General features: G+C 33.2%; 1 protein-coding gene across 2 annotated transcripts; it reads right to left on the reverse strand.

The window, feature by feature from the left end:
• Positions 1-221: 221 nt before the first annotated feature.
• Positions 222-27,524, reverse strand: LOC143228772 (uncharacterized). Of its 2 annotated transcripts, none has more exons than XM_076460110.1 (7): positions 27,041-27,524; positions 13,395-13,512; positions 10,157-10,242; positions 8,008-8,100; positions 7,234-7,293; positions 5,728-5,805; positions 222-1,283 (listed from the first exon to the last, which is right to left on the reverse strand). In XM_076460110.1, exons 1-7 carry the CDS (start codon positions 27,113-27,115, stop codon positions 996-998), a joined length of 798 nt encoding a protein of 265 aa, XP_076316225.1. In that variant the 5' UTR covers positions 27,116-27,524; the 3' UTR covers positions 222-995. The 2 variants fall into 2 exon arrangements, with proteins under 2 accessions (XP_076316225.1, XP_076316226.1); XM_076460111.1 differs by having other exon boundaries at positions 13,449-13,512; positions 27,041-27,519.

Raw genomic sequence — 27,524 nt, forward strand, 5'->3', positions numbered from 1 at the left:
CTAAGCCTCACTTTCTTGATAGGGTCTTTAAAAACGCTAAGCCTCACTTTCTTGATAAGATCTTTAAGAACGCTAAGCCTCACTTTCTTGATAAGGTCTTTAAGAACGCTAAGCCTCACTTTCTTGATAGGGTCTTTAAAAACGCTAAGCCTCACTTTCTTGATAAGATCTTTAAGAACGCTAAGCCTCACTTTCTTGATAAGGTCTTTAAGAACGCTAAGCCTCACTTCCTTGATAGGGTCTTTACACTTCTTGTCCTCATTATTAAACTGCAAACAAAGAATAGAAAGTTAATAACGACTCTTATTTCTTTATTTTCATTGAACAACAGTTATTTCAATGCAATTATTTCCTCAACTGGTTTCTTGATCTGCTATTGGCCTATACAACGTACCTCCCTGTTTTTTTATTGTGCAAGACTCTTAAACAATGACTATACATATTTGATACACGCAAACAGCTTTTCTGATTGCATGTATATAATTATATATATATTTCAAAATACTTTTAATTCTAAGATACTGTACTCACTGTAAAGGTAGCCAATCACAAAACAGGAAACTGGATATCTTACGCGGCGCTATAAGAAAGCTCACACTCCAACAACACTGGGACTATAGGGTTTCTAGTTTTCTGATCTACTTTAGATTCATTATTTTCGTTTGTGGTATCCCCAAAAATGTTTGTTTCATCATTCTCGCACTCTTACTTTATCTCTAAACTTCATTTTTTAAAACTACTTTTAATGGTTGCTCACGATAAAAGTTAAGGTTAGATAACATTTAAAGATATTTTTGATAGTGCCTTATATAATATATATATATATATATATATTGCTGTATAAGTGTTATAAATCGTTTTTCTCTTTTATACGTTTTCAGGGGGCTAGCAGGTTTTGTTCACGCACATGTGGTTAGTACTACAAAGTGGACGGACTTTAGGGTTCTTCTAAACAAATCCGACATGACTCCGATGAAGTATATTTCAAGCAAACTTTACAAAGGGTAACTGACTGATAGAGCGGTATCAGGATGGAAGAGGTATGAATTGGAAACGTCAATTGGTAAACATGGGTTAACAGGCTTCACCGGCTGATCCTCTTCTGAGACATAACTGGTTTTACTGTACAGATTGACCTTGGAGGTTGAGTCTTCTCTACACGAATCCTCTGGACGAAGATTGCTGGAAGCTGTCGCCACCTGGTGGTCTTTCACTGTGGTCACGAGTACTTTTGAAGGGTCTTCTTGTTGAAAGAGGTTTTGGGGTCGTAAACTCGGGGTCGTCTGCGTAAACAAAAATAATTTGTACATATGTGTGTTTGATATGTAATTACAGTCGAAAGTTTTGTGTGAAAAAGATTCTAGGAAATAATGAATAAAACAGAGAGCGAAGAGAATAAAATAATTATTCGATCAAACGAAACGTTCTTATCGAAGGATTTATTCCATTGATGACTCTATTATTTCAAGTGTGATATTAATTCTACTACTTAGAGAAACCGAAATGTATCTGCTGGAAAAGAAAACAATAAATTAACGAACGTCTGTGTGGAACGCCATATTTAAAAAGCCACTTTAATTCATAAGGTTTGGTTTAGCCTTACAAGAAAAGTTGGCTAGCCAACAGATTTCATAGCCAGATCTTGGGCAACTTTAATGGGAGATGACCATCATTTTTATAACGCACCCATAACGTGAAACATGGCTACTGGATCCACAGTCCAGGACCCTAACCACTGGAACACACGCCTAGCCCTAAATTTCAAAGAAAACACAACTAAGATTTTATCCACGTTCATCAATTAGTGTCTCTGTTTGACCGTCGTCTGTCTATCATACAGTCTTGGGGAAAATTGTTATATATTTCGTAAAAATGAGATCGCTGTTATTGAGATGGAATACAAATATACTCAGTTCTGTGAAACTGAGAAATGCATGCTATATGAAACATGTAGAGATAAATCCTATGGATATGATGAACAATTTACTAGAATAACAAACAAGATGTTCGTCCATCTGTAGAAAGACGAGTAATTCAGTATTTCACATTTCACAACAAAACCTTATCAAAATATGAAATTAAATTATTATAATTAGCATCTGCAGTTTTATGAACGTTCATCAATAATCGCCGCAAGGCGACGTGGCATGCTGTGGATGAGGTTATTGATGTAATCTACCATGATTTCACCCAAACTTGTTCACTAGAAGGCGCTGCAACTCAGCTACAGTAGCTGGTTTGGTGTCGCGGTTAGCAACGTTTTGGCTCAGTTCTGTTCACCAGTTCCCATCCTGAATAAAACGTTATTGCCAAATCTTGCCGCAGCATATGACAGAAATATCTCTCCAAGTGAGAGATGCCACTGACATTTTCCAGGAGGATATGAAGAGTAGTTTTTTTATTATGATGAATGGCTGCCCAAGCATGTACTGCGCTACCTCCTGTGGGAAAGGAAATCTTTTGTTATGTGTCTTACAGGCAAATGATGAACACGAGTCCTACCATCAGTTTTAACAACCGTAAATAGGACTCATTTGAAACGATGACATGTTGCTAATGTCCTAACTGTAAGCTGACATACTTTCTTGACCAGCTAACACAATGACGGCGATGAATTCTGGTTAATATCGGTTTGCAGATAGCTCTTCTTGCAAAATAACCTTGTCTGGTCAGTCTTCTTGTCAATGTTCTTCTGGATAACCTGGAGTGAATGTCTTTATGCCAATCTTGTCTTAAGATGTTATAAGACGTCTTTCGACGTTGACCTGTTAACCTAATCAAAACACGGTCATCTCTGGTGTTAGTTTTTCGGCGTCTCTCAGTAGATATTCCTGGAAGTAACCCATTGATGACTTAGAGTTCTGAATACTGTACTCTATTGGTGCCTACCGTTCTGGCAATGTGTATTTGCTTCATACAATTTCTGGACAGTCGAACAACTTGATGCCCTATAACTGGTGGCACATAACAAGGCACGATTCTATACCAAGTACAGAGACATTATCTAAGCGAGGCGATGTTACATTTCCAAAAAAGGTTGTACTAAATATACACTGTTTTCTACAAAAGAGGTGTGTGTTCTTTGATGAACAAATATTCAATAAACTTATACAGACCAGAATAACAACCCTTACGTATTTGTCCAATCGTACGCTGCCTTCTCTGTGGGCCTGGCATGGCCTAGCGCGTTAAGGCGTGCGACTCGTAATCTGAGGGTCGCGGGTTCGCGCCCGAGTCGCGCCAAACATGCTCGCCTTTTCAGCCGTGGGGGCGTTATAATGTGACGGTCATTCCCACTTTTCGTTGGTAAAAGAGTAGCCCAAAAGTTGGCAGTGGGTGGTGATGACTAACTGCCTTCCATCTAGTCTTACACTGCTAAATTAGGGACGGCTAGCGCAGATAGCCCTCGAGTAGCTTTGTGCGAAATACAAAAACAAACAAAGCCTTCTCTGTTACTACTCGGACTTTTACTCAATAACTACTCCATGTATGTAGACAATAAAATCAATAAGCGACCATTATTAGCCAAGATTGTATCTCACAAGAAAACAGTAGAACTTCGTGTCTTCATTAGTAGTAATCGAACAGATAAATTAGTGTTAACTTCATTTAAACTTATCTACTGGTGCGTTAATACAGACAGTGGAAAGACTTAAAAGAGTCGCGTGGATGGTGGAAGCACGTGGAATATGAATGAGTTTTTTTTTTTAATGTTATTTTGACATAATTTTTCGTAAGATGTTTTGCTTGAAGTAAGAAGAATGGTTCTGAATTTTGGATTGGCGTAAAAAAAAAGCTGACGTTAAGCCTTAAAATTCAAAAATTGAAATTGAAAAAAAAAAGAGTAAATTAAAATAAAAAAATAAATCAGATTACACGCGCTGAAACTGACATTTATCTACGATGTCCTTCAATAGAAACATAACAATAAACGCTCGACTAATAGGTCCAATAATTAACGTTAATTAGCTGCCTGCAAAGCTGTGAGCTAATGGAATAAATTCTTTTACAGCAATTTACTAAAATCCTTCTTAATTGTCGGTTTTAAAAAATCTATAAGCAGGTAAAATTTTGAAGTTTCGAGTTCTGTGCGACAGCATAATATGACTTTCGCTACCACGCGAATAAAATATTTATTGTCTGTTTTTGATTTGAGAACTTCGTCGCAAAGCTATACAATAGCTATGTTCTAATATACGTTTTTTTTATTTTTAACTCATAAACTAGAAGAAAAGCAGTTAGTTAGTCATACCTACAGCAAAATGTTGGACTACTTTTGTCTAACTGAAAAGTACGATTTCACCGCCATTTTTATGTGACAAACATGATTTTAAAATACGGAGTTTTTAACTGGTGGCGCAAATAGTCTTCGAGTAGCTTTTTTGGAAAATTCTAAAGAAAAACCGGAAAACATTAACCAGTGGGCCAACGTAAAACATTAAAATAATATTGGCAGCTTACGGATACTTACATACATTCTTAAATGTTTTTAAATTCCGGGAAATAAACATACATACCGACTGTTGATTTTACTGTAACCTAATGTATTTTGTTTTTATAACTTGTTGATTCAAGGTTTTAATTTACTTTATAGTAATTTCTTGTTCAATTTATAGACCATGTGATGTTTTGTATATCTGCACTAACTGACTCTATTAGCTAGGATTATAAGACAGGTTCTCTGTTCGTTGGAATTATAAGACAGGTTTTGTGTTAGTTAGGATTATAAGAGAGCTTCTCTCTTAGTTAGGATTATAAAACACGTTCTCTGTTAGGATTATAAGAGAGCTGCTCTCTTAGTTAGGATTATAAAACAGGTTCTTTGTTAGTTAGGATTATGAGATAGCTTCGCTCTTAGTTAAAATTATAAGACTGATTCTCTGTTAGTTAGCATTATAAGACAAGTTCTCTGTTAGTTAGGATTATAAGAGAGCTTCTCTCTTAGTTAGGATTATAAAACAGGTTCTATGTTAGTTAGGATTGTAAGTTAGGATTATAAGAGAGCTTCTCTCTTAGTTAGGATTATAAAACAAGTTCTATGTTAGTTAGGATTATAAGACAGGTTCTTTGATAGTTAGGATTATAAGACAGGTTCTCTGTTAGTTAGGATTATAAGATAGGTTTTTTTTTGTTCGTATTATAAGACAGGTTCTATGTTAATTAGGATTATAAGAGAGGTTCTCTGTTAATCAGGATTATAAGACAGGTGTTTCGTTAGTTAGGATTATGAGATAGCTTCTCTCTTAGTTAAAACTATAAGACTGGTTTTTTGTTAGTTAGAATTATAAGATAGCTTCTCTGTTAGCTTGGAATAAAAAATGCTTCTCTGTTAGCTTGGAATAAAATGCTTCTTTGAAAGCCAGAAATGAAATATTGCTGGTTTGTGAATCAGGATTAAAAGATTAACTTATTATTGATTAAACGTTAAAAATGTAGATTCTTCGTGAGCCACAACTAAAAAAAAAAACACTGTATGCATTTTGCAAATATTTATCTTACATTAAAATGTCACATGTTACAATAACTTTTATTTTATTTATTCCACCGTTTTAAGTGTTTTCTGATTCAAAACTTGTGGCAAAAGTTCGTCAGGATAAAAGAGGTTTGTCAAAACTTTTCACAGGACATAAAAATGTTTTCTTTCACTTTGAAATACCGAAATGATCGTAATAAACAACACGCGCACATTAAAAAGTAGTTAAGAAAAATACACAAACAATGACTCACCCGAACAACTGTTTCTTGTCGTCCTCTACCGGCTAAATATTCTTGATACTGAGACACGACACACAAAAGACAGTACACCTGCAATGAAAATTGTTTTCAACAGAATAAAACGCATTTATATTCTTCTATAAATCTATAATAGAAACATATGACATAAAAGTGTTATAATGATATAGATAATAAATTGCAATTATAATCGCATAATGGGATTGTTTTTAATCTATAAAAGTAGAGTCACATTTTCCTAAACTTTAACCCACGTAAAGATTTTACGTATAAATAATTACTTTAAAATATTTAATATCTCATATTAACGATTTGTAAATTACACGTGAAGAATGTTGATACTTATTTTAATGTGATATTAAGTTATGAACTTCATGATATTTTATAGAAAAATTGTTTTGAATTAAGCACAAAGCTACACAATGGGCTATCTGTGCTCTTCCCACTACGGGTATCGAAATTCGATTTTTAGCGTTGTAAGTCCACAGACATACCGCTGAGCCACTAGGGGGGGTATAGAAAAGATACTCGTATAATTTTTTTTGTATTTTTTATGATTAAAATTCATCGCCCTGTAACTCATTTGTTTCTCTAGTTTTATAAAAGATGTGGTATGTGTTTCTAGTACATTCATAAAATTCCATATTTCTTTCGGATCCCGAAAGATCTATATGTATATTTTATAAAATAAACCTTAGCGCCTCTGACTAGCAGACCTGTTTTTTACTAGACGAGTTAGTAAAGTTGCTGTCCTGATTGCCATTAATTGTATATTAAAAAAGTAATTAAAAAACAGGATTTTGCAACTGATTCTAAACAGTTAACGTACCTGAAAAGCTTGAAAGTTAAATAACAAACGTAATGTTAAACTCGATTCACGACGTGACCCAATCAAACGTCTCCATTAAAAATTTGCTTTTGTAAATGAGCCTTTAGTTGTTTTTGTTGCATGCCAGCAAAGTTATGCAGTGAAGCCACATTTACAGGGTCAGTCTTTGAAGTTGTGCATTCTTGTTATTAACAAACAATCTCAGTTTTGGAACAGATAAAAAAAAACTTTTATTTAAATTTACGAATAACCAATGTCTTCTAGTGGTTCAGTAGTAACGTTTAGAGATCGTCACGCTAAATTTGGGGTTCGTTTCCTGCAGTGGGCATAGCACGTATGTCCCACTGTGTATGTTTGTTTATTTTTTGAATTTCGCGCAAAGTTACACGAGGGCTATCTGCGCTAACCGTCCCTAATTTAGTAGTGTAAGATTAGAGGGCAGAAAGCTAGTCATCGACACCCACCGCCAACTCTTGGGCTACTCTTTTACCAACGAATAGTGGGATTCACCGTAACATTATAATGTCCCTACGGCTAAAAAGGCGAGCATATTTGGAGTGACGAGGATTCGAACCCGCGACCCTCGGTTTACGAGTCGACTGCCATGCCGGGCCCTACCGTGTAGCTTTGCGTTTGGTATAGAAGGAGCAAAGAAAGACATATTTACTCACATTTAAAGCACAGATTAAAAGATCCACTGAAACATACACCACTAACAGAAGATGGAATTTCTGTAAGGAATATAACCAAAATAAATAAAAGTTTCTGTTTACTAAATATTTTATATATAATCTTCATTTTTTAAATATTAGAGTGACATAATATAAATTATTTTTTTCCAAAAGTGGGGGAAAAAATAGTAATTGCTGAAACAAATATTACGAATTGTCTAGATGAAAATTCTCTGTATATAATCATTTATCTGTGTTTGTGTTTGGGAACTTGCTTTATATCTCTGCAAAATAGTTTCTTTAAATATTTTTAGGAGATAAATGTCCATGTTATATAGTTATTAATTGTTTATGATATAGCTTAAAGTGTCTGTGTGTTTTCGTAATATTGCTCTGCTTACGGTATAAATAACTTGAAAAGAGTAACAAATGTGAAAAGAACAGCCCTGAAATTACATGAAAAAAGCAAAAATAAATGTTTACTAATGTTAACTTGGATCTATTTACAGAATATTAACATGAATTTACTTACAAAATTGTAACATGGATTTACTTAGGTAATATCACAGAATATTTTCGAAATACTGACGTGGGTCAGAATACTATAGAATGTTAACACGTGTATATTTATAATACAAGACAGACGTCAACCATGGGTCTATTTAAATAGGTCTAATTAGAGAATGTCACGTGGGCCTGTTCATATGGTATTCTTGAATGTTAACATGGGTCTACTCACAGAATATTCCACAATGTTAACATGGGTTTACTCACAGCGTCACAAAAGAGGTACAAAGATAAAGTCATGTGAGTTAGTGTCGTCACTGGTGTGCACAGTATCCATGGTAACAGGAACATTCTACTATCCTGAAAACCAAAAACATCAAAATCAGTAAACTAGCAAATATATTCGGTATTATTGTATTTTATATAATGTTTATCTTAGTAATCCAGAGAAACAGCTACGAACCTATTCTGTACTGATATATTATTACAATGTGTATGTTACTAATCCAGAGAAACAGCTACGAACTTATTCTGTACTGATATATTATTACAATGTGTATCATAGTAATTCAAAGAAACAGCTACGAACCTATTCTGCACTGATATATTATTACAATGTGTATCTTAGTAATTCAGATAAACAGCTACGAACCTATTCTGTACTGATATATTATTACAATGTGTATCTTAGTAATCCAGAGAAACAGCTACGAACCTATTCTGTACTGATATATTATCACAATGTGTATCTTAGTAATCCACAGAAACAGCTACGAACCTATTCTGTACTGATATATTATCACAATGTGTATCTTAATAATTCAGAGAAACAGCTACGAACCTATTCTGTACTGATATATTATTACAATGTGTATCATAGTAATTCAAAGAAACAGCTACGAACCTATTCTGCACTGATATATTATTACAATGTGTATCTTAGTAATTCAGATAAACAGCTACGAACCTATTCTGTACTGATATATTATTACAATGTGTATCTTAGTAATTCAGATAAACAGCTACGAACCTATTCTGTACTGATATATTATTACAATGTGTATCTTAGTAATCCAGAGAAACAGCTACGAACCTATTCTGTACTGATATATTATTACAATGTGTATCTTAGTAATTCAGAGAAACAGCTACGAACCTATTCTGTACTGATATATTATCACAATGTGTATCTTAGTAATCCACAGAAACAGCTACGAACCTATTCTGTACTGATATATTATCACAATGTGTATCTTAATAATTCAGAGAAACAGCTACGAACCTATTCTGTACTGATATATTATAACAATATGTATGTTAGTAATCCACAGAAACAGCTACGAACCTATTCTGTACTGATATATTATCACAATGTGTATCTTAGTAATCCACAGAAACAGCTACGAACCTATTCTGTACTGATATATTATAACAATATGTATGTTATTAACCAAAATAAACGGGTTAGGAAAATTCTAGTGCTTATTAGAGAAAGCTATTATTCTCGCTGTAGCAGGTTGCAGCAAGACGTTATTGTTACAAATGAATCATAAAATGAGAAACCTTTTCAACTGCAAACAAAACATTTTCTCTGATTATTGTGCAAACGTTCTCTCACGCGCTATTACATAGGAGTGTGAGTTAATGTAATACCTCATATGTTTCGGTTAAGGAAGTAGCCAGCTACCTTCCTGTGGATTTAGAAAAGTAAAATTAGAAAAGGAAAAAGACAGTGGAAAAATAATGGCGGAACAAGTAAGGAGAAATTGGTAAAAGGAAGTTTCACAGTAAGAGAAAACCATTTCCTGGGAATAAAGAATCCGAAACGTTATTTGAAACGGAAGACAAATACGAGAAAGTCCGAGAGAAATAGTAGATGGATTTATAGGAAAAGTAGAAACAGAGATAAATGAGAGAAAATTAGATGACAAACGATGACCAGGAAAAGTATTTAATTAATTACTAAACGTGACGGAAAAAAAAAATAAACTCAATTACACAGCGATTGGCTGTAACAAGAGAAGATAAACTCATTACACTGTGATTGGCTGTAACAATAGAAGATAAACTCACCTGCACTGTGATTGGCTGTAACAAGAGAAGATAAACTCACCTGCACTGTGATTGGCTGTAACAATAGAAGATAAACTCACCTGCACTGTGATTGGCTGTAACAGAAGTTTTGTCAGTACTGATTCCCTAACTTTTTATGTCATTCATTATTATTGTCACGCTTTACAAAATTAGGGAACAGATTGTAGTACAAACAAGAGCTCCTCCAACAAAACAAGAAAATTAAGGGTCATATGGCAGATATAGTTGAAAATTGAGTTTATTAACCAATACCCTAGCAACGATTCACTGGTTAATGGAGTTTCGACAATAATGTCAATCACTATGAAAATTAGATACTCACCACACATAATCCAACCAAGAGTAAAACCGAGGAAGGCACACAAAGTCCTGAACATACAAGTAGCAAGAGATTCAGTCCAAGTAACACTGAAACAATGTAAATAATGTGAACATTAACCAGTTAAATAATAAAAATAGTATAAACTTTTAATACTAAACAATGTAACTAATGTAAACATACAGTAGTTAAATAATAAAAATAGTATCAACTTTTAATACTAAACAATGTAAATAATGTAAACATACAGTAGTTAAATAATAAAAATAGTATAAACTTTTAATACTAAACAATGTAAATAATGTAAACATACACTAGTTAAATAATAAAAATAGTATAAACTTTTAATACTAAACAATGTAAATAATGTAAACATACAGTAGTTAAATAATAAAAATAGTATCAACTTTTAATACTAAACAATGTAAATAATGTAAACATACAGTAGTTAAATAATAAAAATAGTATAAACTTTTAATACTAAACAATGTAAATAATGTAAACATACACTAGTTAAATAATAAAAATAGTATAAACTTTTAATACTAAACAATGTAAATAATGTAAACATACAGTAGTTAAATAAAAAAAAATAGTATAAACTTTTAATACTAAACAATATAAATAATGTGAATATACAGTAGTTAAATAATAAAAATAGTATAAACTTTTAATACTAAACAATATAAATAATGTAAACATACAGTAGTTAAATAATAAAAATAGTATAAACTTTTAATACTAAACAATGTAAATAATGTAAACATACAGTAGTTAAATAAAAAAAATAGTATAAACTTTTAATACTAAACAATGTAAATAATGTAAACATACAGTAGTTAAATAAAAAAAATAGTATAAACTTTTAATACTAAACAATATAAATAATGTGAATATACACTAGTTAAATAATAAAAATAGTATCAACTTTTAATACTAAACAATGTAACTAATGTAAACATACAGTAGTTAAATAATAAAAATAGTATAAACTTTTAATACTAAACAATGAAAATAATGTAAACATACAGTAGTTAAATAATAAAAATAGTATAAACTTTTAATACTAAACAATGTAACTAATGTAAACATACAGTAGTTAAATAATAAAAATAGTATAAACTTTTAATACTAAACAATGTAACTAATGTAAACATACAGTACTTAAATAATAAAAATAGTATCAACTTTTAATACCAAAAAATGTAAATAATGTAAACATACAGTAGTTAAATAATAAAAATAGTATAAACTTTTAATACTAAACAATGTAAATAATGTAAACATACAGTAGTTAAATAATAAAAATAGTATCAACTTTTAATACCAAAAAATGTAAATAATGTAAACATACAGTACTTAAATAATAAAAATAGTATCAACTTTTAATACCAAAAAATGTAAATAATGTAAACATACAGTAGTTAAATAATAAAAATAGTATAAACTTTTAATACTAAACAATGTAAATAATGTAAACATACACTAGTTAAATAATAAAAATAGTATAAACTTTTAATACTAAACAATGTAAATAATGTAAACATACAGTAGTTAAATAATAAAAATAGTATAAACTTTTAATACTAAACAATGTAACTAATGTAAACATACACTAGTTAAATAACAAAAATAGTATAAACTTTTAATACTAAACAATGTAAATAATGTAAACATACAGTAGTTAAATAATAAAAATAGTATAAACTTTTAATACTAAACAATGTAACTAATGTAAACATACAGTAGTTAAATAATAAAAATAGTATCAACTTTTAATACTAAACAATGTAAATAATGTAAACATACAGTAGTTAAATAATAAAAATAGTATAAACTTTTAATACTAAACAATGTAACTAATGTAAACATACAGTAGTTAAATAATAAAAATAGTATCAACTTTTAATACTAAACAATGTAAATAATGTAAACATACAGTAGTTAAATAAAAAAAATAGTATAAACTTTTAATACTAAACAATATAAATAATGTGAATATACACTAGTTAAATAATAAAAATAGTATAAACTTTTAATACTAAACAATATAAATAATGTAAACATACAGTAGTTAAATAATAAAAATAGTATAAACTTTTAATACTAAACAATGTAACTAATGTAAACATACAATAGTTAAATAATAAAAATAGTATAAACTTTTAATACTAAACAATGTAAATAATGTAAACATACAGAAGTTAAATAATAAAAATAGTATAAACTTTTAATACTAAACAATATAAATAATGTAAACATACAGAAGTTAAATAATAAAAATAGTATAAACTTTTAATACTAAACAATGTAACTAATGTAAACATACAGTAGTTAAATAATAAAAATAGTATAAACTTTTAATACTAAACAATATAAATAATGTAAACATACAGAAGTTAAATAATAAAAATAGTATAAACTTTTAATACTAAACAATGTAACTAATGTAAACATACAGTAGTTAAATAATAAAAATAGTATAAACTTTTAATACTAAACAATGTATTTCGTTTTTTTTTTCCGTGTTTTCCATGACCATCTTCGTGGTTTCTCTTTGTTTTAACAAAAGGCTACACAATGGGGTATCTGCCCTCTGTGCTTCGCGGGGAATCGAATACTGGATTTTAGAGTTGTATCCTATAAACGTCGTTCGTTTTGGAAACTGATTTAAAGTTCTGTTTGACTAATCAAAAATGATGTTCACTAAACATCAATATGGTCATTAAAAGTTAAATTTAAGTCAAACGGTAAATTCATTCTTCCCACTTACCTCCTAGTGGCACTCTACGGACTTACAACACTAGAAACAGGGCTTCGATATCCGTGGTGGTCAGAGCCAGATAGTCCATTGTGTAGCTTTTTCCTTAACTACAAACAAAAAGAATCCTTCCCCTTTAAATGCAGAGAAATCATTTTATTCTTAAATTACAACAAAATCACTCTTAATGCCATGTTCGTGATGACGAGAAACCCACTTGAAGTAAAAATGTATCTCAGGACGGCTGGTACGGGTATTAACACTTACTAATCAAGCAGAGAGAAATATTTCGACTTTTTTAGGTCATGTTCAGGTTAACCTGAGATATATTTTTAACATCGTATGTACATTTTTGCCAGATTTTTAACACCTGTGAAATATCTTGTATGCGTTAAAGTTAAAACAAAAAATGAGGTCTGTAACAGACCTGTAACACAGTAACAGTTGATATTTATACTTAAAAGAAACGCCATAACTTACGTTTTAGTGTGAAAGAATAATAAACTCTCATTGGCTGTACAAGTCTGTGCTCACCTGTGTCGTCTATGACTGTTATCACGTGAAAAATAGCGAGAGTTATGGCAGCTGTATAAAGACCCTGTAAACAAAAACAATGTTAAAATATTAGCCTATTGGATACGAGTTTAGCTCTCTGGTTAGGTATGTTTTAAGGTATTGCGTTCAATTTTGCGTGTCTTGGGAACTGAATTGAACCTTTCAAAACGGTTGAGAGGTGAGCTACTAAGATAACATCTGGGATGAAAGGTCATATAAAGACAAGTTAGGGTCAAAAGTGTTTTGTCTTCAAAAACAAGAAGAGTTGGGAAAGATTTGATTGTGTTATCGTAGAATACTAAAGTGATAGTGGTAGGAAACGTTTCCAGCTGAAACAGTTTTATTTGTATAGGAAGATGTTTGGCCTTTGGAATTGGTTGCACTCAGTTATGGGGGTTGCAGTTAGTTTAAAGGATTTTAAAGGAGAGCTCGATAGACATTTGAATTATAAGGGCTGACTTCAAGCTACTGGATGAACACACTAGATAGAGCAACAAGCGATAGAAACAAGAAGAAATGATAAACTAACGATAGTGGAATACGTATAGACTAAGACAAGGGTTCCCAGACCTGCGAAGCTTCACATTCGAAAGAAAAGAACTTTCTGGTGCTTTAATAATAAATACACTAAAAATAGAAACAATCGGTCACTAACACCAGATAAAGTTTACTTCAAGCTTTCAGAATATAAATCTATAATAATATCAATATGTAAAGACAAATTTTTACTTCTACTTAGTTGTTCAAACATTTCCACTTGTAAAATTTATATCAGTAAAAGTAGAGTGTGCTTATTTATTTATTAGTGGCTCGGATGGGCTTGTTTTTGTTCACAAAGTAGATCAATATTTGGAGTTATGGTCGTTACTTCTAAGCGCAAATCATCTTTAATATTAAGCCTGTTTCTAAATTTTGTCTTTGTAGCTGTATACAGTGAAAATGTTTATTCACAAAGATATGTTGTTGGAAAACACATCCAGTTTTTCAAAACTCTGTTACGTATTTCAGGATATTCCATGGTCATTACTCTGTTACTTATTTCAGGATATTCCATGGTCATTACTCTGTTACGTATTTCAGGATATTCCATGGTCAAAACTCTGTTACGTATTTCAGGATATTCCATGGTCATTACTCTGTTACTTATTTCAGGATATTCCATGGTCATTACTCTGTTACTTATTTCAGGATATTCCATGGTCATTACTCTGTTACGTATTTCAGGATATTCCATGGTCAAAACTCTGTTACGTATTTCAGGATATTCCATGGTCATTACTCTGTTACGTATTTCAGGATATTCCATGGTCATTACTCTGTTACTTATTTCAGGATATTCCATGGTCATTACTCTGTTACGTATTTCAGGATATTCCATGGTCAAAACTCTGTTACGTATTTCAGGATATTCCATGGTCATTACTCTGTTACGTATTTCAGGATATTCCATGGTCATTACTCTGTTACTTATTTCAGGATATTCCATGGTCATTACTCTGTTACGTATTTCAGGATATTCCATGGTCAAAACTCTGTTACGTATTTCAGGATATTCCATGGTCATTACTCTGTTACGTATTTCAGGATATTCCATGGTCATTACTCTGTTACTTATTTCAGGATATTCAATGGTCATTACTCTGTTACGTATTTCAGGATATTCCATGGTCATTACTCTGTTACTTATTTCAGGATATTCCATGGTCATTACTCTGTTACTTATTTCAGGATATTCCATGGTCATTACTCTGTTACGTATTTCAGGATATTCCATGGTCATTACTCTGTTACTTATTTCAGGATATTCCATGGTCATTACTCTGTTACTTATTTCAGGATATTCCATGGTCATTACTCTGTTACGTATTTCAGGATATTCCATGGTCATTACTCTGTTACTTATTTCAGGATATTCCATGGTCATTACTCTGTTACGTATTTCAGGATATTCCATGATCATTACTCTGTTACTTATTTCAGGATATTCCATGGTCATTACTCTGTTACGTATTTCAGGATATTCCATGGTCATTACTCTGTTACTTATTTCAGGATATTCCATGGTCATTACTCTGTTACGTATTTCAGGATATTAAATGGTCAAAACTCTGTTACGTATTTCAGGATATTCCATGGTCATTACTCTGTTACGTATTTCAGGATATTCCATGGTCATTACTCTGTTACGTATTTCAGGATATTCCATGGTCATTACTCTGTTACTTATTTCAGGATATTCAATGGTCATTACTCTGTTACTTATTTCAGGATATTCCATGGTCATTACTCTGTTACTTATTTCAGGATATTCCATGGTCATTACTCTGTTACGTATTTCAGGATATTCCATGGTCATTACTCTGTTACTTATTTCAGGATATTCCATGGTCATTACTCTGTTACTTATTTCAGGATATTCCATGGTCATTACTCTGTTACTTATTTCAGGATATTCCATGGTCATTACTCTGTTACGTATTTCAGGATATTCCATGGTCATTACTCTGTTACTTATTTCAGGATATTCCATGGTCATTACTCTGTTACTTATTTCAGGATATTCCATGGTCATTACTCTGTTACGTATTTCAGGATATTCCATGGTCATTACTCTGTTACGTATTTCAGGATATTCCATGGTCATTACTCTGTTACTTATTTCAGGATATTCCATGGTCATTACTCTGTTACGTATTTCAGGATATTCCATGGTCAAAACTCTGTTACGTATTTCAGGATATTCCATGGTCATTACTCTGTTACGTATTTCAGGATATTCCATGGTCATTACTCTGTTACTTATTTCAGGATATTCCATGGTCATTACTCTGTTACGTATTTCAGGATATTCCATGGTCAAAACTCTGTTACGTATTTCAGGATATTCCATGGTCATTACTCTGTTACGTATTTCAGGATATTCCATGGTCATTACTCTGTTACTTATTTCAGGATATTCAATGGTCATTACTCTGTTACGTATTTCAGGATATTCCATGGTCATTACTCTGTTACTTATTTCAGGATATTCCATGGTCATTACTCTGTTACTTATTTCAGGATATTCCATGGTCATTACTCTGTTACGTATTTCAGGATATTCCATGGTCATTACTCTGTTACTTATTTCAGGATATTCCATGGTCATTACTCTGTTACGTATTTCAGGATATTCCATGGTCATTACTCTGGTCATTACGTATTTCAGGATATTCCATGGTCATTTCTGTTACTCTGTGTTACGTATTTCAGGATATTCCATGGTCATTACTCTGTTACTTATTTCAGGATATTCCATGGTCATTACTCTGTTACGTATTTCAGGATATTCCATGGTCAAAACTCTGTTACGTATTTCAGGATATTCCATGGTCATTACTCTGTTACGTATTTCAGGATATTCCATGGTCATTACTCTGTTACTTATTTCAGGATATTCCATGGTCATTACTCTGTTACGTATTTCAGGATATTCCATGGTCATTACTCTGTTACTTATTTCAGGATATTCCATGGTCATTACTCTGTTACTTATTTCAGGATATTCCATGGTCATTACTCTGTTACGTATTTCAGGATATTCCATGGTCATTACTCTGTTACTTATTTCAGGATATTCCATGGTCATTACTCTGTTACTTATTTCAGGATATTCCATGGTCATTACTCTGTTACGTATTTCAGGATATTTCATGGTCATTACTCTGTTACTTATTTCAGGATATTCCATGGTCATTACTCTGTTACGTATTTCAGGATATTCCATGGTCATTACTCTGTTACGTATTTCAGGATATTCCATGGTCATTACTCTGTTACGTATTTCAGGATATTCCATGGTCATTCCTCTGTTACTTATTTCGGGATATTCCATGGTCATTACTCTGTTACGTATTTCAGGATATTCCATGGTCAAAACTCTGTTACGTATTTCAGGATATTCCATGGTCATTACTCTGTTACGTATTTCAAGATATTCCATGGTCATTACTCTGTTACTTATTTCAGGATATTCCATGGTCATTACTCTGTTACTTATTTCAGGATATTCCATGGTCATTACTCTGTTACGTATTTCAGGATATTCCATGGTCATTTGAATCCAAAATTGTGTAATTTCTTTTTGCTGAAATTTTGTTTTTAGAGTAATGAGTTGAAATTTCTATTAGGCTGTTCTTTCTTTTTCAAAGACAATTGTTGGTATTTGTAGAGTCAACAAAGGGATTTTGAATCCAAAGTAAGTTTTCTAAATGAGGAAGGAAGTACTCCCCAATAGTTGCACACAAATCAGATACATGCTGCAAGACTGAAATGTTTACATTTTCGCTTAAAGAAATTTCACATTTAAAAAAATCACTGAGATTTTCCAAGCGATCAAGTTCTTCCATCAGTGTACATTCACCACAAAGTTTTAGCTTATATTCTGAGCTTTGAAGTACGCTACCCCGGTACCCTGCATTGTAGCATTCACTTCATTCCAGGTCGTCATGACCAGGTGGGTTAAGGTGTTCGACTCGTAATCTGAGAGTCGCGGGTTCGAATCCTCGTAGCACCAAACATGCTCGCCCTTTCAGGCGTGGGAACGTTATAACGTGACGATCAATCCCACTATTCGTTGGTAAAAGAGTAGCCCAAGAGTTGGCGGTGGGTGGTGATGACTAGCTGCCTTTCCTCTTGTCTTACACTGTTAAATATGGGACGGCTAGCGCATGTAGACCTCGTGTAGCTTTGCGCGAAATTCAAAAGCAAAAGCACATCTGTAAGGTTGTGGGTTCTGGTTTTGTTTCAGAGTGATGCAGCAAATATAACCTTCAGCTGTTTAATCTTTGAGCTCCGTTTTCAGCGTTTCAAATCCATTTCTTACGTCATCATATTTTTTTTAAATTTCCAATTCTTCTTTTTTCTCTTTTCATAAGTTACTAACAAGTGACGTCACACAAATCATCAAGACGGAGATCTGGTGATTTTGTTTGCATTGCTTCTCATCTCCATCTGAAAGCTAATCTACTGATGTATTCGTTGTCAATATTAAAGTAATGAGGCACTCTCTGTTCAAAACGTAGGACCTTCAGTTATCGAGTCCATTAAAACTAATGAATATTCATATTTTGTTTTAAGTACACGTAGGCGGAAGATTACTAACGAATTTAATTAAGTGAAACATCACATTAGATAATAAATAATTGAAACGTAACGCCAGCTGGCATCGAAGTCAGTAGGAAGTTTCTGAATTAATTGTATACGTACACAAAGAAACATATGTGTGTGTTCAGTGTACCATTTTCAGAAAGTTACTGTAGTCTCGTGCGGGCTAGTAATAATGGTTGTTTGGTCTTATTTTATCAAAATTTTACTGTGAAAAACAGCACTCGCCGCTTACCCAAAATGGACGACGCTATAAAGGATATCTGCTGTTGTGTGACTGGGTTGTCAAGTCGAAGGTAATCCTTGTGATAACGGATAACACTTAAGAGGTGCTACAGGGTTATCATATCGAAGATAACATGATGTAACACAAATTTTGTTCCTGGATAGTGTGTGTTATTTTTTAATTACTTATGTTGTAAAAGTACAGAAAATAACCATTATTCCCTTCAAACTTTGCTTTTGTGACCTGGATAACGAAATTTAGAGATTAACCTATTTTTTATGTAAAAACGGACAAATTTGCACATTTTCATTTACATAAGGTCTGAATAAAACAACATATGAATCAAGATTTACATGTATTTATACTAAAGTTATACAAAAATGTTTAGAAGTGAGTAGTTTTTCGAGATTTGTGACTGTAATGTAAATCACTTTCACGTATCAGTCCCTAAATATAGTCTCCCATCATGTTTTCGTTATACGCTCCTTGATAGCGGCGTTCAAAGTCTAGTATATCTTAGTGGAATCGCCCGCCTTGTTCCTATGAGTATGCTTCCACGCCCTCCTTGAATTTATCAAGATGAGCGTCTAGGATATGATCTTTCAGGGACATCCTGCATCCCATTTTGCCGTAGTTCTTCACCAGAGCCTCAACCAGTTCCACATAATTTTCAGCCTTGTGATTACCTAAGAAGCTCCGAAGCTTTTTTTCCTTCCTGTTGAGCTTCTTGGGGAATTCTGTGCACTCCAGGATCTTCTTTATTTGTGGTCCAACGAAGACACCAGCTTTGAATTTTTTCTCAGGCAGCTTAGGGAAAAAAGTCTCAAAGGTACTTGAAGGCTGCAGACTCCTTATCAAGAGCTGTGACAAATTGTTTCATAAGTCCCAGTTTTATGTGCAATGGTGAGAACAACACCTTCTGGAGGCCCATTAGTGGCTCACACTTGAAATTATGCCTCCACCACAGGGAACGCGGTCCGTTGTGGCCAGTGCTTCCTGTTGTAGTGTGTTGCGGTGTACCTGCTGTCCCAAAGACAAAGATAACAGGGAAACTTGGTAAAGCCTCCGTGAGACCCATCAGGAATGCCACCATTTTGAAGTCTCTGATAACCTCCCAGTCATATTCATCATACTTCAAGACTTCTAGCAAGGTCTTGACGCTGTTGTATTCCTCTTTGAGGTGCACCGAATGAGCCAGAGGAAGAGACAGGTACTTATTCCTGTTATGGAGCAGCACAGCTTTGAGTCTTCTGGATGAGCTATCATTGTAGAGTCGCCACTTGTTCGGGTTACAGGCAATTCCAATTGCCTCGCACAGACCGGATACATTGTGGCAGGAGCAGAGTCCATCTTGATGGGTGAAGAAGCTTGAAAAATGTCGGTGATGCTTCCTCTGACTTGTACACTTTCATTCTTGAAAAGTCTTGTAAGTTTTACAACATTCTAGAAAGTTCTTGAACATTCTCGTAAGTTCTACAACATTCTAGAAAGTTCTTGAAAATTCTAGTAAGTTCTACAACATTCTAGAAAGTTTTTGAAAATTCTTGTAAGTTCGAGAAAATTCTCTATCAGCTACTCAGCACTGAATCTACCTGGAATGTTCTGGAAAATTGGTAAATTTGAAAATTTTATTACCCAGATCACAAAAACAAAGTTTTAAGAGAAAAATAGGTCTTTTCCATTTACTTCAGGCATAAGCAACTGGGAAATAACACTTTCTGTCCAGGAACAAGAAAATGTATTTTTTTTTTTTTTACAAAGTGTTATTAACTTTTACAACCTGACACGTAAAACTGAAAATCAGACACCGTACGTAGAATCTTCGACCAACCGAACACCACGATACTTCCAAATTTAAATTTGGCGTTTTGCCAAATGTCTCTTTTGTAAAGGACCTTGAAGTTAGGGCTTTTGAAACGGTCGCGAGATCGAAATCTCGCCGAACATGTTCTTCTTTTCGATTCTGTCCCCCCTCCAGTGGCTCAGAGTATGACTGCAGACTTAAAACGCTAGAAACCGAGTTTCAATACCAGTGGTGGGCAGAGAACAAGTGGCCTATTGTGTAACTTTAGGCTTAATTTTCAACAAACAAATAAATATTTCTAACTCCTTCATTTCTTTTAAAATGTTTTCTTGTTACGCCGCTTGTTCTTCCAAATACGGTTAATAGTGTCCAGAATTGTTTTTCAAAAACTGGATAGACTACAGGCTTAGCATTAAAGGTCAGGAAAGAAAGCACTTATTTTAATTAATAAAGACAGATTCCTTACAAAATGTCTCTCACTGGTACATCGGCAAGTCTAAGGATTTACAACGCTAAAACCAGCAGTTAGATTCCCTTCAATAGACACAGCAGATAGCCTGATATGATTTAGTTATAAGAAAAACGCATTCTCATGTTACAGCAAATAAAGCAGAGGCAAAACAAGATATAGGCAATCTGACGACGAAAGACATTTTACAACAAATATAGAAAAGATAAAACAAGAAGTAATTGTCGTTAAGACTGAACAGACTCAGACATGGCTTTTAATAGTTTCAATAGTAACTGTACATTATATGACAGCTTTTGCTTAAACTATCAGGTCGTTGTTCGAAAATAATTGTCTATAATTAAGAACGATCCTAAGACTTAAGCAGAACTCTACCCAATTCAGAACCGCTAACTGTTAGAAAATAAGGCAGATATAACCTACAGTTAACCGAATAGCGGTGTGATTAACTTTCTCATTTATAAAATGCTCACATCCGGAGAACATTTTCAGTGCATGTGGAACCTAGGACTTTTCTACTTTGCACGCAACCACAAGATCACCCTGTAAACCCCACTGTAAACTTTAATTTTTGACCTTAATATCTAGATCTTCTGATGATTTTACTGAATAAAGATACATAATACAAGAGACGGGAATTAAATTATTGAATACACGTTTTAAGAATGTAATATTGATTTTGATTAAAAAACAGTTTGTAGAAAATATTCCTGAAACAACTTATTTGGAGTGAGATGTAATACAATAGATATTTTAAAAAGTCACTATTACGTTTATCATTAGCGTTAAAACAGCTCGTATAAAAATGTGGTTCAGAATTCTAGACACATACACGTACCGTTTATTTCGTGACACTAGTGATTATAGGTAGTAATTCACTAACATGTCATCAAATCATCAAAAATAATTGTACAAAATAAATAACCTAAAATTCTTAAACAACCTATAAGTGGCTTTGAAATGGAGAGCTGAGGATATTTGTCAATACAGGAACGAAGTCTGTATATAAAAACAATTGTAATTAGACCTAATATGTATATAACAACAATTGTAGTTAGGCCTAATATTTATATAACAACAATTATAGCTAGGCCTAATATGTATATAACAACAATTGTAGTTAGGCCTAATATTTATATAACAACAATTATAGCTAGGCCTAATATGTATATAACAACAATTATAGTTAGGCTTAGTATATATAACAACAATTGTAGTTAGGCCTAATATCTACAAGGTGGCCCGTAAGTCCCTACCCATCCATATATTGTGTTTAAACAATGTTACAATACTAATGATGAGTTGAAGGCTATGTTGAGGAAAATGTCTCACAGAACATGGCGTCGCATAATATTATGCAGAGAGAATGAGGGACAGTACACAGATACACTGGATATAGAAGATATATGGATGGGAGTTACGGGCCACCATATATATAACAACAATTATAGCTAGGCCTATTATGTATATAACAACAAATATAGTTTGGCTTAGTATATATATATATATATAACAACAATTGTTGTTAGGCTTAACACTGTTTTATGAAAAGTATTTACATAGGTATAATAGATCCAGTAGCTAACATACATAATGCTCCATTTTCTTGTTGAAACAAAAAAAAAACACAGCTGCACTACATCAAATAAAATCTGGGTTTCTAATTTAAATTTTCAGTTAAATTTTTTAAGGTACTCTTCCAAATGAATTTTCGGAATATTCTTTAAATATTTACAAATCCTCCTGTTTGAAAACCGACAAAGAATTCAACCCTTTCTCGTCAACAATGTTCAATTATATGATGAAAAAACTCCATGAGCATTTATTTTGTTAGACGAAATAAAGTATTAATCTGATCAATATAAGAACTGTCTTTACTTTCCATCAACTTTTCAAGAATGACTTTAATATATGTCTGATAGAATTAAAAACAAATCTGGGAAGGCCAAATAATGAAAATTAATTAATTATTAAACGAACATTTAAATTTAGTTTAGGAATATTATGTACTCAACATTATTAGATTTTTTTTTCCACATAGTTGTTACGAACTGGCTTCAACCTACTCTGAGCTCAGAAAGTGTAAACTTTTGTAGAAAAATGAGCAGGCCCGGCATGGCCAGGTGGATTAAGACGTTCGACTCGTAATCTGAGGGTCGCGGGTTCGAATCCCCGTCGCATCAAACATGCTCGCCCTTTCAGCTGTGGGGGCGTTATAATGTTACGGTCAATCCCACTATTCGTTGGTAAAAGAGTAGCCGAAGAGCCGGCGGTGGGTGGTGATGAATAGCTGCCTTTCCTCTGGTCTTACACTGCTAAATTATGGACGGCTAGCGCAGATAGGCCTCGAGTAGCTTGCGCGAAATTCAAAACAAGCTAACAAATACATCATATGGTGACGAAACGACACGTAAACATCACGTGTGTACATTACATGACGGGAGAACTGTGTAAATTGTACATAGTATCCACAACCGGTGTAATTATACACATATGATTTGAGATACGCATGACACAATATAACAACCATGTTTATATGATGTGGGAGTTTGTTTTCTGAAGAAGAAAGGTCCGCCTTTCGCTCGGGTTATGGGGTTTTTATTTTAGTTCTGCGTGTGTGTGTGTTTTCTTACAACAAAGCCACATCGGGCTATCTGCTGAGTCTACCGAAAGGAATCGAATCCCTGATTTTAGTACTTTATTTCTATCAAGATTTCGTGAACCTACATGTTTTTTTAACACCGTGAATGTATATCAAAGTGATATTGTGAGTATATCTTTGTTATATAATACCAAAGCTAATTATACCTGACCTTATACGATGTATATTTTCACATTGCATAGCAACTACATATATCAAGCATGATATCATATAATATTCGCAGAAGAACGGGAGGTATCAGAACTACATTTTGAAATTGCTTGGCGTTTATTAAGCAGTTTGATTACACCTAATAGTGATCACGTTTGTAATAGTGACACAGAAATATATCATAACGATATATTCACATCGGAAATTCATAATTTCGAAAACAGGAATATCTCTTCAACTTAATGCCATTGTAAAAAAAAATAATATGGATCAGTTTGGAGCGCCAGACTATCAAGAAAGAGAGACCTGCAACAAGTTGTGGCCTAGCCGAAGAAAACAACACAATCAAGAACTGTCCGAAAATGAGGTCAACATTGTATGGGTTCACCAAACTCAGGTCATTTCTCCCGTTCAGTCGTAGTATGTCTCAAACAATTGGAGAAAAATAAACAAACGGGTAGTCACGCTGCTCCACATGAGAGCATATCAGTCAATTCGCCAAACAAGTCACCTATACATTTCTGTGTGACCAGACGGTCCAAAAGACCACTAGGGAAGCGTTATCCTCGTAAACGGGATGGATCATGGAAAATTATCAGGAAAAAGTTTGTTTTTTATAACAGTTTTTTTTTACAACACCCTCTGATAGACATGCCTGACCACCACGTTGTGGTCATCTGTTTACCTCACAGTCTCTTTTACTTGTATTGTTCTTTTTTTCAAGAAACCTCTTCCTTATTCAACTATATTTACGATTCGAAAACTCAATTATTTCGTCTTCTGTTCATACGTAGGTTTTGGTTAATCACATTTGTGCCAAAAACATACGCTGTTTTGTGTTGCCATATTTCTGTATTATTCTTCGTATTACATAGTTGTGGTAACGTCACTTTGTTCATAGGAAATCCATTATCTAACAGCTTCACGCAGTAATTTCCAGGATATCCAACATAACTTGGGGTAGGTCAAGAATATTTTATTGGTGTGTATTGTCACAGATAACTCGATTTTATTAAAGAATCTGCGCCGTGGTGAATAAACTAGCGAAAACAGTTCGCGGGAACTCTCGCCTTTCATAGAAATATTTATGTCTCAGTTTTCCTCGTCTAGATCATAACTTTATCGCTTGATCTTATGACCAATTTCCTCACTGATTATGTTCAAAGACAGTAATTTTCTACTTACAATAAACTCTTATGTTAGTTTGTTTTTGAACTTCGCGCAAAGCTACTCGAGGGCTATCTGTGCTAGCCGTCCCTAATTTAGCAATGTAAGACGAGAGGGAAGGCAGCTAGTCATCACCACCCACCGCCAACTCTTGGGCTACTCTTTTACCAACGAATAGTGGGATTTACCGTCACATTATAACGCCTCCACGGCTGAAAGGGCGAGCATGTTTGGCGCGACGGGGATGCGAACCCGCGACCCTCAGATTACGAGTCGCACGCCTTAACACGCTTGGCCATGCCAGGCCTGCTTATGTTAGTACCAAACCAGATTTTTCACAGTGACATCACTTCAAGAAACAAAAGAACATAAGATGATTATATGTGCGACACGCGCTCACCATTGTATCACAGAAAACCAAATCCACTGACTTGTTAGACCGAAAAAAAAGTTACTTTTAAAGATGTTAAAACTTCTTTCAAATAATCTATACACACACACATTTTTGGAGTATTTCTTACAACTTACACACAGACACGATGTATATTACATTATAAAAAAAACATATAAAACAGCAATATGCAACATGACATCTTGGACATTCAGTTACTAATCTGTATTTAGGATTAGTGGACCTACATTATAAAAAACAAAAACATATATATGGACATTCACCAAGTGGACCTACATTATAAAAAACATATATATGCCACCAAGGTACATAGGACATTCAGCTACGAATCTTTATTTAGGGTTAGTGGACCTACATTATAAAAAACATATATATACCACCAAGGTACATAGGACATTCAGCTACGAATCTTTATTTAGGGTTAGTGGACCTACATAATAAAATCTATATAAATACGACATTTTCATAATATTTAAAACACTTAGTATAATTATCTGTCTATTTCTTACTCATTTTACCATTTCTTACATTTACGTCATACTGTGATACACTGTATCACAGTGTGCTAATGTAGAGTTTTCAGCTAACAGTTGTTTATGTAAAAAATACACATATTAATATAAGCTAACAATAACAGTATGTTGTTGACAATAATATAAGTTTAGTTTAATGCAACTTATGGTGTGTCGCCTCATTGGCCAGTTTTTTCTAGGTAGAGTTAATAGTACAATAAAGTAAAGTTAAGCGTTTTATTTTTTATTAAAGAAAATAATAAACAATTACTACAACACATATATGTGTATCCGTGTATTACGTCACTTCAGATAACTCACTTTTCACTCAAGAGAGAGGTGAGGAACAAATTATTTATTAAAGAAGAGTTGGGGAGAAACGCTATCGCAAACGGTGAAGTAAAACATTAAAGTTTATAAAATATCTTCTGTTTAGAAACTGTAAAATGTGTTATTTTACACACAGTAACTTAAATTACTCCAGCCTGATAAAGCAGCCATTTTCTACCCAAGTATCGTAAGCTCCATCTAGTTTCTTAAACCAACAAAATTACTAATTTAAACAAAATAAATGATGGCACGTGAAAAGGTTATGACGTTCGATCCTAGTTAAGTACTACTGGTGAACAAGTTGTGTTTATACAAACATTATAAACGTTAAAGTTTACAACTAAGTATTACTGTGGAACAAGTTATGTTTATACAAACATTATAAACGTTAAAATTTACAACTAAGTATTACTGAGGAATAAGTTATGTTTATACAAACATTATAAACGTTAAAGTTTAGAACTAAGTATTACTGGGGAACAAATTATGTTTTTATAAACATTATAAACGTTAAAGCTTAGAACTAAGTATGACTGGTGAACAAATTATGTTTTTATAAACATTATAAACGTCAAAGTTTAGAACTAAGTATGACTGGTGAACAAGTTATATTTTTATAAACATTATAAACGTTACAGTTTAGTAACTAAATGTATACGAGGGAAGAACAAGTCACCTTTTCATGTTTACTTACCAAACTGTATATTCCAGCTGCAAAACTACCAGTTCTCAACGAGTGACCACAGCAACATGAAGTAACGATAGCCATAGCGTGAGTAAATTATCCTTTTAAAAGCTGGGTGAACATTGTCATCTCTCTGTCACTCGCCTCAATGACTTTCGAGTTAACTTCTGTAAACAACTCAGCTGATAAAAGGTCTTTGTTGCAGTAGACGCTTGAAACTATCTCGTGTCATCACTGGTTGATCACGAACGATACTCTCGTGATCAAATACTGTTACTTCACCGAAACTAAATAACGGATGAAAAATTTATAACTGGTAAAGTCTTCCTGCAGGTGGCTCTGCTATCTCAGAACGTGAAACAGTTCATAACATGCGCTGACCTAATAATATTCACCCCCACTTACTCTGACGTATTAATCATAAAATAAATTGCAAAAGAATAATAGATATTACTTATACTAATGATTTGTCATAGAGTAGCGTGTACCTGGT

This window comes from Tachypleus tridentatus, chromosome 10 (assembly GCF_004210375.1).
Source record: "Tachypleus tridentatus isolate NWPU-2018 chromosome 10, ASM421037v1, whole genome shotgun sequence".
NCBI lineage: Eukaryota > Metazoa > Arthropoda > Merostomata > Xiphosura > Limulidae > Tachypleus > Tachypleus tridentatus.